Source organism: Centruroides vittatus, unplaced genomic scaffold, assembly GCF_030686945.1.
Source record: "Centruroides vittatus isolate TY-2023 unplaced genomic scaffold, ASM3068694v2 contig_7, whole genome shotgun sequence".
Classification (NCBI taxonomy): Eukaryota; Metazoa; Arthropoda; class Arachnida; order Scorpiones; family Buthidae; genus Centruroides; species Centruroides vittatus.
The window spans coordinates 3768571-3785797 of record NW_027122442.1 but is presented as its reverse complement, the minus strand read 5'-3'; the positions used below and the strand labels follow the sequence as shown (position 1 = coordinate 3785797).

Sequence of the window (17227 nt, the reverse complement as noted above, 5' to 3'; positions counted from 1 at the left end):
TTTTAAAATTATTTTACTTGTCACCTGTGAACTTTTTACACTGTTTTCCATGTTTTTGTAGAGGCATAGCTTCTAATAAAAAGTTGTCTCTGCATTGAAAGACTTGTTCATGGTGACTTGACATGATGCAAATGAAGACATTTCAGTGTTTTCTATGGAATTTTTAAATATACAGTAGAATCTTATTTTAACAGATCATGGAACAATGGATCTTTCAGAATAATGGAATTTTTTACCTGGTCACACCAGATTAATGTAATTTTACCTCCTTTTAACAGATCCATTACTTGAAATAATAGATTTTTTTTCTATCCCAAAATCTTTTGTAAACTTTGCGTTTTTTCAACATTTAGTTAATACTGTATTTGGGTATTTCCAAGATGATGCACTTGTTACATTTGGGATATGTACAATTGAAGAATTGTACAAAGACAGTCAGTCAGTCAGCTGATACGATTGAGGAGGAGTCACCTAATGAACACTGTTGTTGGTCCAAGTGTAGTGCCAAAATTTAGCAAGGCCATGGAGTATTTCCAAGTCTTGAAGTCCTGATGAGTTTCAGCATAAAAACAGGCTGTACTGTACATGACATTGCTAATATGAAGTGGTATGTATTCAATAGACAGAAAAGCGGCATCGAAAGAAACTAAGATGGACGAGTTAACAAATTGTGAAGTCAAGCAAAGTGCTAATAAGCATATGTAATTTGCTTCTTTTTATGCTTACAATATGTACAGTTTTTATCAGCTTTGTCATACACATGTATGGCTTAATATACACTTACATTAAACATACGTGTTTCTATAGGATAAAGGATAGAGTTCTCAATAGACTGAATAATTTCAAGTACTGGTGTTTCTTACATATTGGGGTTACAAAACAGAAATGTTTTCAAATAACAGATAGTTTCCTGGGAAATCTGTTGTTTGCAATTTAATGAATTCTCAGAATACTGTTCTACAAAAGAAATTTATTTCCACTTCCATCAAATATTTTCACTGATTTTTATAGTTTCAATGGTGCTGAATCCAAATCAGGCAACAGAATTAGCCTAACATCCATCACTTTTGAGAGAAATGATGTTTTTGAAGGAAAATGTTTTCTGTTTAAAATATTATATTTATTGGCTATACACATTGCTACTTTGCTAATTTAGATGGAAGCTGAACCTCCTCCAACAAATGCAATATATCATTGCAAAAGACAAGATTGTCCTCCATTGAAAAATTTCACATTTCCTGATTACTTTTTCTATAACAGGACACTTTAACTTTTCTCAAAAAGTTTCCACTGCTGGAGGTGTGATAAAAGTAGTTGAGCCTTTCTTTTTGAAAGATCCAAATCACAAATCAGATCATTCAACCAAAGCTATGATGCTCATCACAACTTAACTGTCATTTTGTTGGTGTCTTCAGCACCAGATTCTCTTTTAAATCTTCCATAAAATTCAGAGGTGGGCTGATACTGGCATCAATTCATCATGAGGCACTGGTTGGAGCACAGATGGACAGCTAGAATATTTTATCTAGCTTTCTGATTTTGCTGTAAAGTCTTTTATGTCAGTATGAAAAAGTATCAATCATTGACATAATTTTGTGTTTCCCACCAGACCATAGGGACAGCAAAAGACATTGATTTGTGTGTGAGCTTCAACCATCCAGTCAATGTCCATGTGCATGATTTATAGCATATTTTAGAAGTTTTGTCTTAATCGCCCATCTTACAGCCAAAATAACAATAGTACACTTTCTTCACTAGAGACATCAGTAATTTTCATTGCACTTTCAAACTCAACAAAAATTTAAATGTGTGTGTTCTAAAACAAGAATATTCGAAATAAGCTTATTCCAGAAGACATTCCAACTTTTGTTCTTCTTTTTATTTAAATTGAAATTGGTTTGTTCCTGTCCTGAAAAATGTTGTTTAAGAGGACCAAAACTGTTTGAAAAATAAAACTGTGCTGCATTTTAAAAGTTTGGGTAGTAGTACTGTGGTTTATGACAAGTACAATAATAAACTTGTCATTACATTAAAATTTCAATCCAGTATTTATATTAAAGGTATTTCTTCACAATAAACTACTGCTCTCCTGAAAATATGTTTTATTATTTTTGAACAAAATGATTTCATTTACAAAATTTGATTTTTTAAAAAGCAATCTTTATGATGTTTTAGAAAAAGCTAACCAGAACATTCTAGAATCTTTCTTTAGGTGTCTTCTCCTGTCAGGAGGTTGACAACCATTTCATGCCACCATGATCTATCTTGTGCTTCTCTTGAGCACTCTTCATATGTTAAGTATGTCCAATTCCTGATGTTGAACCAGTTCATTCTTGGCCTACCCCCCTACCTCTCTGCCCTTCAATCATTCCCTCCAGTAATAGTTTTTGCAGATTTTGGTGTTGTAGTACATGCCCCAGATTTTCTTTCACTTTTCTTTTCCTTACTACTTCTAGTAAGGTTCTTTTCTGATTTGCAATTGCCAGGATATCTTCATTTGTTCTTCTTGTCCTCCAAGGAACTCTCAGCATTCTTTAAATCATCCACATTTCAAATGCCTTTGATTTCTTTTCATTATTTGCATTCATTGTCCAACTCTCTGCTCTGTAAAGCAGGGTTGACCAAACATAACATTTTGCCAACCTAACCCTTGTTTGTATTCTAATCTCCCTTGATATCAACAGTTGCTTCATGTTTGTAAATGCAGTCCTTGCAATTCCAATCCTTCGTACCATTTCTTTATCAATTTCCTTATTCTAGAATAGATTGTTTGAATTGAATATCATTCTGGTTCTCACAGTAAAAATAACAAAAATCGCACACAAGATTTAATTATGAAATTTTCTTTCCTATTTAAATCCTTCATTACAAATGTATACATGATAATTTAAAATATTTATAAACTGTTATGGAAAAGCCATACACACTAAAAAGAAATTAATAATATTTTTGTGTTCAGTATGACTGAATTAGCTAAGACATCAGCTATTTACTAATCCTAAAAATCACATAGACCTACATTATATTAAAAATTGGCTAAACATGTACAAAATATTACTACTTATTAATAACTGTATAGTCTACTATACACTAAATATGCATACTTATTAGCTCACCTGGAGAAAACTGTTCTTCTAAATCAGTAGCTAATTCTGTATCTATGTTTCCTCCTAAATCTTTTGTTAAAGCCACACTTGATACATTGTTTTCTGTTTCACTAATTTCATTATCATGTTCTAAACTTTTGGACATTTCTATATCAAATAAAATTTATTTATGATTAGTGTTCTAGAAACAAAATTATTTTAATAATGTATTTTTAGTGACTTAAACAAATATCAAAATATAATCAAAATCTGAATTCATTTTGAAAAAAGACAAATTTTTTGTATTTTTTAAAATACACTTTAAAATATTATCAATTGATCAAACACTGACTATACAATTACTAAATATTCATATGTAATAACAAGGTAATATATAAATTTCTTGCTTACTGCAGATTTTTCTTTATTTTCTCTGATTTTTATGTTTTTCATGTGACAACACAGAACTTACAAACTGTCAGCATGAGCATACCAAAGGATGATTTCCTTTGCAGTTTAAATCTGATTTCCTCATCCCCATGGAAATATTTATCTATTCTTATCTGAAGCAGCAAATATTTTTAAATTTCTAAAAGTTTTGAAAACAAATATGTTCCAATTGTTATTCTCACAAAAAGAAAAAATGAAAACAATTCATTAGAAAAAACCTGTCAAACAATACAGAAATTACTTCAATAAAAAAGTTTATTATTTAAACTTTAAACGGTAAAATGCTACATTACGCCTACATAAAAAGAACCTTTCCATTTACACAGAAAAAAAAGAAAGAAATTAAAGTAATAATTAACTCTCTAACATCTCAAATCAGACCCATTCTTTTAAATGAACACATCTATATACTATTCAAAAATAATAAGATTCAAAATTTTCTAGAGTGCCATTAAAAAGTTGTTTTTTTTCAAATATTTTGTACAAAGAAACAAAAGCAGTTATTTCTTTATAAAGACATTTCTGCTTGTATAAGTCAATGGAAATCATGCTTGAAACTTTATTATCAAATCCATAGTTCCTCTAAGATATATGACTGTGTGCATGGTCATTTTTTAAGAATTGTATATTGAAAAAATAAATTGTGCAGTGATTGTGATAACATATGTTAACATTATTTTATTCATAAGTTGTAATCATAGTTTTCTTCTTATCAAAGTTTTCTCTAAGCTGTACAGCCACTGCTCACTCACACACTTGATTCATTTTTACCAGTAGTTGAGTTGCCCAGGACAATCTGACTGCTGCTCAGAAAAACATTATGAATTGCATATGCAAGTAATGATGTTTTCAATCAATCAATGTTCTTTCTAAGCCAGGGAATTAGATAACTAGTCCTCTGGCTTGGAGACAACACTGTTTCAAGTCATATAATTTGGCTGTTTTATTTGAAACCATTTCCTTAAAATCACTAAAAATGTTTATTTCAATAAAAGTATATAATTCATAAAATGTATTTGTCTTAAATTAAATAATTTTATTATTCTCTTTAGTCTAATCCAATGATTCTCAAACTTTTTCGATCCATCGCCCCCTTTGTTCCATAAAGTTATACCAACTCATTTTCTCTTGTGTGAGAAAGGATTGGAAACATTCTTAGTAAAACTTTTCTATGAATCTCGCACTTTGTGCCCTTACCGTACATTGTTCTCAACACCTGAAAACCATTAAACGCAATGTTTCCTCTTATTCGTTTAACAGAGGAAAGGGAACGGCTGTCAGTGACCCCAACTTTTGCCTTTGGTCACAATTCAGTACCCTGCCTCCAGCTCCCCCTAGATTTACTCACCACCCACAAAAGGGCGTTATCGCCCACTTTGAGAAACGCTGGTCTAATCCAAGAATTAACAAGCCTACTTCAAAAACTTCAAAATAATACATCACATCATAGCCATTGTAATTAATAAAAATGAATTCTTACTGTTTTATATTAAACACAATTGCTGTATCTTCAATCATAATTTTTATTTGGTATAGTATCATATTTGTGTTATTTGATGAAGAATGCAATTAAATACTTTTACCTGTTTGTGAACTATTTGAAAGCTGATCAGCAGGAGGAGATGAAGTTGGAGTCGGACGGAGTTGGTTTTGTCTTTTCTTTTTCTTACCACGTTTAGGTGGTCTTGTAAGAGCTGAAGGCTTTGATTTTTTTCTTGGCTTCTTTGGCTTTGGTTCTGATGCCATTTTATTATAATTATCCTAATTTACACAAATTTTTCATATTATTTAAATAATAATTTGTTAAATATAAATAATAATAATAAATAACTTGCTAGTTATATTTAAATATATTTTTTTAATTCTTTGTTATTAGTATTATTTTTCAGAAAGAGGATATTAACTGTCTTGTGACATTTCCTTCTGTATTTGTAATATATATATTTATATTAATAAAATATTCTAAACTAACAAAAATTATATGAAGTGATGCTAACTACTGTATGTTTTTCTCTTAGAAACAACTTTTCATCCAAAAATTATAATTTAAGTTCCAAATATTTTTGCGCTATTGTTATTTGAGATTCTAATTTAATAATAAAAAATTAATCATGACTAATCAATTCCTTCATAAAAAATATGTTAAAATTAATTCATATATAGAATATGTTCAAAAAGTTCCAGGAATGAATAAAAAAAAATCAAAACATGTTAGGATATAAAGAAATTTATTTAATATTTTTCAAAATAATCATCCTTATCTTCAATATACTTTCTTTAACAACTCCAGTTCATGAAACAACCAGAAAAATCAGTTTCTTACAAGAATTGCAAATTTTCTTCAGTTTGTCTTGTGTAAAATTCTGTTGACTCATACAGTTTTCCTTTTAAAGATTTTTCAACTTTAGGTAAAGAAAACAGTCATGAGAAACTAGGTCACAGAATAGATGGTTGTGAAAATGGTGGTTAAATTTTAAAAGAACAATGGTTTGAGTCGAGAATCATACAAGCATTAACTAGAATTAGAACTATAATTCATAAAGAAATCAAAATATTTTGCAGTCCTTGTATAAAGTAAATTTTTTTGTATTTGTACTTAAAAAAGAAAACTAATTACATCATATACTTCAAATAATCTTTAATCTAGTAATGCATTTATAAAGTAAATGCTTGCTGTGTAATGGTATTGGTGGATTAAAGATTATTTGAATTATATTCTTTATATATGTAACATACTTTGATTTTTTGACCATTCTTGGAACTTTTTAAACACATATGTTCTCACAAAATTTTTGAAGTCTATATTCCAGACTTTTTCTGAAAGTTTACAAAAAATTTCTGATTCATGCAATACCTGAACACCCGTATACAGTGGTGCTTCATTAGTTCATTATTTATGACCATTTCTACTATGCCAACTAACTCTGCTAATGAAAATTCAAATGGCATTTTCTTATAAAATGGTAGTCAGTACCAAACGATCATCTTTTAATATGACCTATTTTGTGGCAAAACCTTGGCCAAATCTGTTTCTAATCAGATATGACCACTCCTGTCAGTATAAATTAAAAAAAAGAAAAAAAAAAAAATACAATTACTGCAAATTCCTATATATTCTACTGTACTTGTATATAATTTCATAAAACATCCTAGAATTTGTTCTGCAGTATATTTTGAAAAACAACCAAACGTTAAGTAATAGTAATAGTTCAACTATAAAAATCAGTAAATATTTATATAAGGTCTATAAATCTTAACAAATATAGATCTAGAATATATGTGAAAAATCTATACTCACTCTTTTTTTAGCATGTTCTGGGCATAAAGGTAATTCATGACATATGTCAAACACTGGAACACAACACTGGGTATTATCAGAGAATTTAGCAGTACAATGTTCAAATAATAGCTGATCAACATTATACATAATATCTAAAATCTTGATTAAAGAGTTTTGCTAAATAATAGTGAAATATATAAATAATCAACACTTTACACAAAAGTTCAAAAAAACATAAATTTAATTAATATTTTGTTAAAAAAAAATAATTTTATGTAGAATTTAAACTTTAAATTTTTTAATAAAAAGTTCGTGTTATTAACCTTCTATTACTTGTGCTGAATTTTTTTTTTTTAATATAAAAGTCTGTGAGGAGTGACAAATCTTATAATTTTATTTTATAAAACACTAAAACACACAAAAATAATAAACATAAAATAAATTATTACTCAGTTTTAAAAATGTTCTATAAATAATTTTACATAAAAATTAGTAAATAAATTCATTATAAATTAAAATTTATTCTCAAAATCATAAATGAAAAATTAAACAAAAATTTAACAATTTAAAACAAATATGTAAAACCCTGCTCAAAATATTAGGAAATATTATAGCAACATCTTAGAACTATAACAGAACCAACAACTTTATTTAAATTAATGTTGAGATGCATAATTTTAAGAGAAAGCTTTATTAAACTTACTGTGAATAGTTTAATTTGAAATTTTATGATAAGATTACATAAAAAACCAATTCTAGTAAGGTATATATTATTCTCTAATTTCTGAAAAATAAGTTTATCTACTTGATAAAAATGAGATTATTCAGTAGTTTTTAGTAATTCAGTATGAACAGTTAATAAACTTCTAAAATATAAAATTTCTCTTTGTGTTCATATAGCAAAACTCAGAATCGCATAATTGATTTTCCTATAAAATGAATCAGATATTGCAATATCTTCTAATTGTTTTGAGCAGAGTATTAATATATCTTTTAATCATTTTTTTTATTTTTTCAATTATCATAAATATCAATAGCATCATTCTAGCCATAAAATTTTCACAATACATATATGCTTAATAATTTTTTTTATACTGTGGTACCTATATTTCAAACATCTCTAACTTCAAATGCTAAATTTGTCAAAAATTTGCTTTGGATTTCAAAGAATGCTTCAAAGTTTGAAACTGCACATGCAGTGAAAAAATGCACTCAAAGCATAAAATAAGCTTCTAAACAAAGAAAGCAATCTCAAATTACCGTATTTACTCACGTATAAGACAATCTTGCATATAGGACGAGGTGTGACTCTAAAGATCAAAATATAGAAAATTAGATTTATAAATACAATTCTAGTTTTATTTCGATTAATCACAAATGAAATACCAAATGCATGTAAATGCACACACTGTCCTGCAAAAATTACCAGCATGTTAAACTTTAAGGAAAAATCTTGTAAAATCAACAACATAATTTGTTCATGTAAAGCTGGACAATTGGGAACCTTTTTTGCCAATTCTTAACAGTCGAATTCACTCTTCGTTGATTACACTTATGAGTTTCTCTGAATTTTGATTTCCAAATAATCATCTGTTTTCACGTGGGAATGAATTAAAACTTATATCAGGCTCCCATGTAATTTTGGAATTCAATTCAAAAGCTTTGCTTTTCCTATTGCTATTCATCTTTAATCCTGACAATACACAAAAACAATTCAAATGACCCAGATAAAATATTTTTGTTTCTAAACACCAGAAGGTGAGAATCCGGTAAAAAATGCAAATACACAGTTCACAAAAATTATTGCAAAAACAAAAAGAATCCTTTGCTTGCACATATAGGACAACTTAGGTTTTAGAAGCAGTGAAAAATGAATAAAACCTTATCTTATATGCAAGTAAATATGGTAGTAATAGTGTGTTAAATTTCACAACTGTTATAATTAAATCATACATCTAAATCAAGTAAGAAGACATGTTAAAAATATACAAACATATTCTGTTCAATCCAATACATAAAACCTTTACTTTTTAACCATGGCATTCAAGAAGTATGTGGAAGCAACAAAATCTAATAAGTAAGAGGAATGCTGTAATATCAATGAGTGAGAATTTAAAAGGAACTTATCGCAAAGCTTGAAAGCAGTACAAGTGTGATATCTGGTGCCCATGTTTAAGATGCCAAATTCTATAGTGTTTGAACAGTAAATGCAATTTTCATTTTATTACACAATATTTACATATTTTATTTATTGTTTTCATGTTTTAATTTGTTATAAATGCATTTAATTGTGTTATTTTTACCTTGAATTATATGTTGTTTTAAGTTTATTGAAATGAGTATTGTTTAGGGTCTGGAAATGGATTAATTCACTTTCCATTATTTCTAATGGGAAAAATTGATTTGGACTTCGAATGATCCACAGTTTGAATGGCTTCCAGAAATGAATTAAATTGTAGCACCACTGTGTACATATGAGAGGGTAGTTCCTTCTGGACTGCCTCAGAGGTTTTCCAATGCTGTCTGGTGAGATGCAGAAATATGGCTGTTTGAAAATGATAAGTGTTATCAATTTCCACACTGAAGAAACACACTGGAATGTAATTCAACATCTGTGAGCATCTGGCAAGAATACAAGCAAAATTTATTGAGAAATGAATTTTTTTGTTAAGAGGACAATCATCTAGCATGGAAAGATGTGAACTGGTATTGATGGTGTGAGAAGTTCAGAAATGGAATTATAAGCATCTGGGATGCCCAGATCAAGCCATTTTTCATCATCCACCATACTGTCTGAATCTGGAATCTTGTGATTATCACCATTTTGAAAATGATGACAATATAAAGACAGCAGTTCAACTGTGGCTGCATAAGCAACTGGACATGTTCTATGAAAATAGTATCCAAAAACTGTGCCATGATGTGAAAATGTTTAGTCTGTCTTGGGAGCTATATAGGAAACTAGAGCTTCAACTTGGTTCTCAAATGAAAGTTAAAACGAAATGGAAAACAGAAGTTAAAATGAAATGTATTAATATTTTTAACACTTCAATTACTAAAATTATACATTTTATAGTGAAAACATCATATAACAGAATACTGTAAACAGTATATAATTAGGCAAATTTCATTAAGCTAATAATAATAATAATAATACAGATTGGAACAAATTACACTAAAAGACTTGTGTTAATGCCATATCAGTATAAGCCATTCAGGCTTATGCAAATTTAAGATTTAATTAATAAAAAATCAAAATTTTTTACATGATATATTTCTATGATCAAATAAACTTTGGAATAAATAAACTTGTTATTAAATTCATGAATATCAAAAGGATACGTTTGTCACAATGTCTTGTATATGGCAGTGACCGTTTATTGCAAAGAACACCATCATGTTGATAACAGCAGACACTTTTTTCTAAGCCAACTGATTTTATTCTAGAATTTATATTAATAAATTTAAATTATTACATCAAATTATTAAAAAATTATTAAAAAAATATATACATTTAGTACACATTAAAATTAAAACCATTTTATCAATCAATACAAAACTACTATTTCTTAATAATTTAAATCTTTTGAAAAAAAAAAGGAACTTTTAGGTTTTATTCAGATATCATTAGTTTATTCATCTCTCTCTCTCTCTCTCTCTCTACATTATCCGAATGATTGTCATATTTTAATTGGACTAATTTACCACTACTGTTAACAATTAAATTACTCAGAAGTTAAATTAATTTGGTAAAGTAGCCTAATTAAAATACAACAATCATTTCGCTTATTATTAAAACACTGGGCATGTTGATATACGTTTCTGTTTTCAAAAAGAGAAAAAGAGAAAGAATCCATAACTTATTTTCTATACATAAGAAAATAACATGAATTGCATAGTAATATTCTTTCAAAATCATATCATCAAAAGAATAGATTGCTATGTAAGAAGATAAAGAAGATTGTAAAAATTAAATGACATATAGATATTGTATATGAAATATGATCTGAATAGTATTATATTGCTGTAACTAGTTTTCTTTTAATATTAAAAAATAATAATTCAAAAGAATCAAACAAATATTTTCTATATTGAACTGTTATATGAATTTTATAGAATATTAATGAAGCAAAATCAAAGAACTTTATTCACAGTGTAGGTATTATAAAACATCCAATGTGCATAATGTTTCCACATTCAAAATATCTAATACATGTGGAATCATGTTATTACATCTTCAGAAATATAATCTTTCATAATTTTTACATTACAAACATTTGAACCAAATCAAGCATAAGAATTTGACTTCATCTTGTCTTCAAACAGCTTTAACTGAAGAAGCTACAGTTGTATATGAAAAAAAGTGTTTCTTATTTAATTATTTTAGTTCAATATTGTTTATCTTTTAAACTTCCTTTCATTCTTTATTTCTAATATACAATTTAACAAGCTTTAATTCTAATAGTTTATTTATTTTTTCTTAAAAAAGTTAATCAGTAAAGAAAATTCAACTTCTTGAATTAAGGCAAGTTATAACCATAAAAGCTTAATAAGAATTGTGATTAAAGTTTATAATTAAAAACACTTTTAATTACTTAATAAACTTAGTAAGGACAATTATGAAAGGAAATTTATAGAGCACTTTGAAATTATAAAACATAAAACTAATATAAATTTAAATAATGGTATATTAGTTAATATAAATTGGAGTGACATAATACTTTGAATTAGGTAATTGCAATAGTAGAATTACAAAACGATATAGTAATATAGCTAACTTTTTAATATGAAGTAAATAAACTATTTTTCAAAACAATGTTAAATATATAACAAGCAATTATTTATTATGACATTGTTTTTTTAATCATATTTTTTTATGATTTAAAATATATGCTCTCCACCTGAAATTAGTAGTGTCTAGCCTGTGGTACATCATACTTTCCTGCTAGCAATAGAGTCATACTTGATCATCTATCTAATACATTTCAGGGAAAAATTTTTGAATTGAAATAATGTGACTGGTTTGAACTGGACGCTCCTACAGTTAATTGGGGCCTCCTACCCCTAAGCTTTCTCTACCTTCTCTACTTTCATCTATCTAACTCCATTCTTGAGATTAAGGATGGACAGACAGACATCAGATGACAATGGGAATTTATAAAACTACAATTTTTTTCAAATTGCAGCCCTACCCAATTACACATGCTTTCCACTAGCTCCTGCAGAGAGATGTCAGTTCCCTCTTATGCAGAGAAAATTGCCTGCTTCAGTTTTTCAATGTTATTTTACTGTTTATCACTGATATACACAGTCCTGCACAAAGTTGGCTCAATAGAGCTCAATAGAGTTTAAGTCCAGTGAAGTGATTAGCCATTTGCTAAAAAACTCCATTTTCTAAGAAACACTACCTTATAGACTTTCCAACATGTTTGATTGCATTGACTTATTGAAATATCAGAATGGACTTCCAATCACCTCCCCAAATGGCAAAAAGTTCTCTTCTAACAGGTATTGGTAGTGAGCAACTTTCATTTGGCCTGTAGAGAATGCAAGATTTGTTTTACCACTATAACCACAGCAATTTTCTAAGGACATGCCAATAAAATATCAAGTCATTTAGACCATCTAGATTGAATTTCTTCTCATTACTAAAGATGATTATCCTCCACTCATTCTTCCAATATATAAATTCTTTAGACTGGGCCATTCTTCTGTTTTTGTATTGTCCTTAAAGTCAAGGTTGTTGTTAACAAGTTGCTTTCTTACCTGCATATAAGCTTCCTTGGTCTATCAGAAGACTTCTTCCCATATAGTTTCCAAGTTTCAAAAAATTGTTTACCACACATTGGGTACAACCAATCCTTTTTACTAATTCTCTACATAATAATCCTTCATCTTTAAAAGTTGTAATTTTCCTTTCTCAAACTCAGAAAATGCTGCTTTCCAACCCATGTTAATGAAGCTATCTTTACACCGCAAAAACTTGTTTAACTAATTTTACTCTGGAAATTTATGAAAATATCTCATTATCTGATTTTCTTATTAACCCAGCAACAATATGAATAGAGAACTTTCACAAATTTGTAGGGGTCATATGATTTTGCAACTGAAAACTTCTTGTTTCACTTTCTTTTTCCTTATACATATTTATAGAAAAAAAAAAAAAAATAACTGCTACCTATTATATCAAATATAAAAGCTACCTGTTACTGTTTCTATAAAAATTAAACCAGTACTTAGTATGTGTTTTCATAAAAGAAAATTTTTAAAAAGTGGTCATCATTTTGCAACTGACCATTAATTATTAATATATACAGACCTTAGAAAACTGTAAAAGAATTTTTGACCTGAGCTTTGAATGAATATTAACACTGCACAAGAGCATGGTAAAATGATATACTAAAACCTATGTAAATTAAAATTGCACAGTACTGAATTTTTTTCATTTTGGCTGGTTTGTTTTGAACAGATTTTAGTATTTTCTTAATTCTTTAATCTTTAAACTGTGACAAATAAATTTTACACCAATCACATTGATTCTTTACAGTAAAATCATTTTTTTCACATATAAAAAGTTTACCACTAGGCTTAATTCAAAGTGATTTCAACTAAAAATGGGAATATTTGAATGCAAAAATTGAGAACTAACATTATTTGATTGGTAAAAGTTCTTGTTATTCCTCATCACTTATGTTAAGCATTCAAATATGTCTTGGTTGTGATCCTTAATTTAAGAGCTCACACAACAGCACACAAGCCAACTCGATTACCAGAAACTAGTGTCTTGCTCTGCTGTTGGAAATTCTAATTGCATTACAGCAATACAGAAACCAAATTATGCTGTAATCAGACTTCTCATACAATTTTAATACTTTAATTAATCATTAATTTCAATCTCTGTAATTATAAACAATTTTAATAAACTTGTTTTTGAATACTCAGTAGTAATTACTAATCTATATAATGAAATGACCTGATGGCCAAATGGTGTGTCAGTCTACCACTCTGGGGATCTGAAAACGAATCCAAATAGATTGAAATCCTCAAGGATTTTTCGGGGTGATCTATTCTAAATATTACTCTTCATTATTCAACCAAACCAACAATGAGCTTGATTAAGAAGCTGTCTTAGTGTCCACAGGGCAAAAAGAATTTTAAACACTCTATACAAGGCAAATTGGAAATACTATGTTAACTTATTCTCATTGTTTTCATAAATTCATTTCAAATATTCAAATCTGTTAGTAGTAACTGATTCTGTCTCTTGTTAATTTCAATAAACTCTAACTTTAATGAATTTTTGAAATAGTTTTTGGAATACTGTTTGTCATGCTCTGCAGTGATTATTATGTTGAAGGAGATTTTAATTATTTATCTACAAGTGAAATCTTAATTTTCCTCTTTATTCAGGTTCTTCATATCTAAAAGCCTCTCCTGTTTCCATGATGGACAAGCTTATGGTAAAATTTAATAGTTAAAAAATTTCTCTATTTCAAAGAATTTTTTTCCATTTAGGCAGGTTTCAAGTTTATTCAGGTTTTACTGTAATTGAAATCTTAAACATTCTATATTTTCAGTTACTAAAAAGTATTTACCTTTCATTAATAATTTTAATTAATTAAAAATTGTTAATGAAAGGTAAATATAAAATAATTCAAAATTCTGAATTCTTAATTAATTAAAATAAAAATGATCATAAATAGTTTTTAAAAGATTTTAAACTTAAGAAAATTTTTAAAATTAAATAAAATATGGGTTTTTTTGTTTAACTTTTTAAAAGATATAATGAAGTCAGAGATGTGACTGAATTATATATTTTAGATTGATATGATAGATACTTTAAAAAGTCAAAACTTTACGTAATTACATTTTCTTTGGTCTCGATACAAGCTTCAATTTCTTAAGAAGAAGATGAGCTGTCCTGTTTGGATACCATTTTGCTGCTTCAGTAAGATGATGCACCAGTGTTATATTATGCACTTCCTTCTGTTGATGTAAACTGTGTATCCTATTCAACTGTTCATAACCTCGACCTAATTCTTTTTTCAAGTGACACTGTTGTAATGCTCTTGATGTTAATGTATTATTTGTATGTAGACCACTAAATAAAAAAATTAACATATATTATTAAAAGACTGATAAAAAAAAAAAAAAAAAAAAAAAATTAATAATAATAATAATAATATAAATAAGTTCAAAATTTAAACTACAAACAAACTTATAAGAACAACAATATTAGAGAGGTTGAGGCACACGTATTCAGCCCAAAACGTGGATGAGCACCACCATCTGGCAATAATAATGGCGTTTGCTACATCTAGAATGGCTAGTAGAAGATCAGTTAAACTTCTTCATTTTTTTTTGTGTTTGGGGTTAAAATTATGACCTATTTTATTAAAATAATGATTATCTAAGCATTTACAAATAATATTGTAGAGAAACAGATGATTTTAATCCAGAAATTATTTAATTATTCAATTTTTTAGCAAGTGTTGTGAAGTGCCTATAGAATTTACATATATTTGCCTTCATAATAGCTTATCTTAAAGTAGGTTTGTTCTTCCATGGCATCTTCTACCATCAACAGCATAATACATTTGTAAATTTTCTAAAAATTAATTTTCCGAGCTGCTTTCCAATTTACTTAAGCCACTATTTCTCTGGACAAAAGTATGAGGTAGTCCTATCGTCCGATTGTACGGTAAGAGACGCAATGCTAATTAAAAATAATTATTTAATGTTATTAAACATCCTTTAAATACTTTTAAACAGTTTAATTTGTTTATTTACCTTCGCTGGTAACCCTTGACATGAAATGTATCTGCCATTTTTTCAACAAATTTCCTGTGAGTCAATGCACAACGTTCACTGAGTCATGTGATGTTGTGAACGAATGCTGCAACGACTTTTACTTGGACTTAGAATGTCAAACGTGTACTTCTGCTTGCCATACAAATTTAACATTTGTACTCGAGCCTCAACCTCTCTATTAACTTTACCTAAAGTAATAATTTATCAAAACTTTATTTCTAGAATATTCAAAATCGAGGTTCTGTATTATAGTCATCTTTGAACTTTGTTTCTAGAGAGACTATTTTCAAATTTTATTCTTTTAAATATGTATTGATATTTCAATCTTTATTTGTACTAGAATTTCATGTTCCTAATCCTAAAAGTGAATTGTAAAACTCAAAAGCATTAGGTATATATTGCCATAGTATATATTGATGTGCTATTACTAATAATAATAATTATTATTATTATTGGCATCAATATATGGCATCAATATATGTATTAAATTTCAGAATCATATCCTTGAGTATCTCTAATTTTAATGGAGGACTGGTTAGAGAACCATATAAGGCATTTATTCTGATTCTTCAAAACTACACATGATAAGGAAAAACTAATGTACTTTTTGGAATAATCATCCTAAATATATTCAAGAATATATTTTTTAACTTTTAAGGCACTAAAATATGTGTTAGCTAGTGTTATTATTATTATTATTTGATAAATAAGTCAGAAATGAATTTGTATTCAATACATGAAGTTTAGATGGTTTCTTTTTGGTAGTTTTTCATTTCACTTATTTTATAATTACATGTACAATAACATGAAATAGAAAAATGATATTTTAATGCTTTAGATAGTGCCTTCTAAACTGCTCATATCAGTGTCATGTTTTCTAAAGAACATGCTAGAGGTCATGGTGAGACATGTTATAAGAAAATTTAATTTCTGTTCTAGCAATTTTCAGCAGGGTATGCACTAATGTTGATTATCCACATGAAATGATGGTAATTTTACTATAAAATTATAATTTCAAAAATAATTACCTTGTGGTTCTATCCCATATACTAATCCATTGTATATGATGTAACCGATGATTTTCTTCTTCACTATCACTTCCTTCACTTTCAGAAGATTCAAAAGCTGATAACATAAAAAAAAAATACTTTATTACTATTATTCACTAATACTTTAATATAAATTTCTTTATTATCATTTATTATTATTATTATTAACTTTTAAGATGTAAGAAGTTAAATAAATCATACTTGTGGTGGTCTAGTATCACCACTTAAATGTTTGTTAAGATTTGAAATATCTGAAGCCAGGTTTCTTTCCAAATGGATTTATTTACAGTAATCTACAATACTCGCTACACTTGTCGAGTAAGATCTTGGCTACAAGATTTAGGATGGAACCGTACAAGTCATCCGCAGAGAAGTGAACAAGCCAGAAAAGAGTAGGAAAAAGCTGTGGTGGGCGGCCAGCACGAGTTCTTATATTCTCCTGAAAGCACCGTCTGGATTTTCGTATGCAGCACCAGGTTACAATTATTTAATATGATAATTTTCAAAATAAAATTACCCTTCATCTCTTCTGTTGATAATTTTGCATTTTT

The 17227-nt window shown here is 28.1% G+C and overlaps 1 protein-coding gene across 4 annotated transcripts in view; it reads right to left on the bottom strand.

Annotated features, from left to right (window-relative positions):
* Positions 1 to 17227, bottom strand: part of LOC136980490 (INO80 complex subunit D-like) — a 104905-nt gene that overhangs the window by 4536 nt on the left and 83142 nt on the right. For all 4 annotated transcript variants that reach the window (XM_067276615.1, XM_067276617.1, XM_067276616.1 and 1 more), the window contains 6 exons: positions 16656 to 16752; positions 14684 to 14917; positions 10159 to 10259; positions 6835 to 6968; positions 5120 to 5297; positions 3117 to 3254 (listed from right to left, as the gene is read on the bottom strand). In XM_067276615.1, the coding sequence (XP_067132716.1) occupies positions 3117 to 3254; positions 5120 to 5297; positions 6835 to 6968; positions 10159 to 10259; positions 14684 to 14917; positions 16656 to 16752 (882 nt within the window). The remainder of the gene's footprint in view (positions 1 to 3116; positions 3255 to 5119; positions 5298 to 6834; positions 6969 to 10158; positions 10260 to 14683; positions 14918 to 16655; positions 16753 to 17227) is intronic.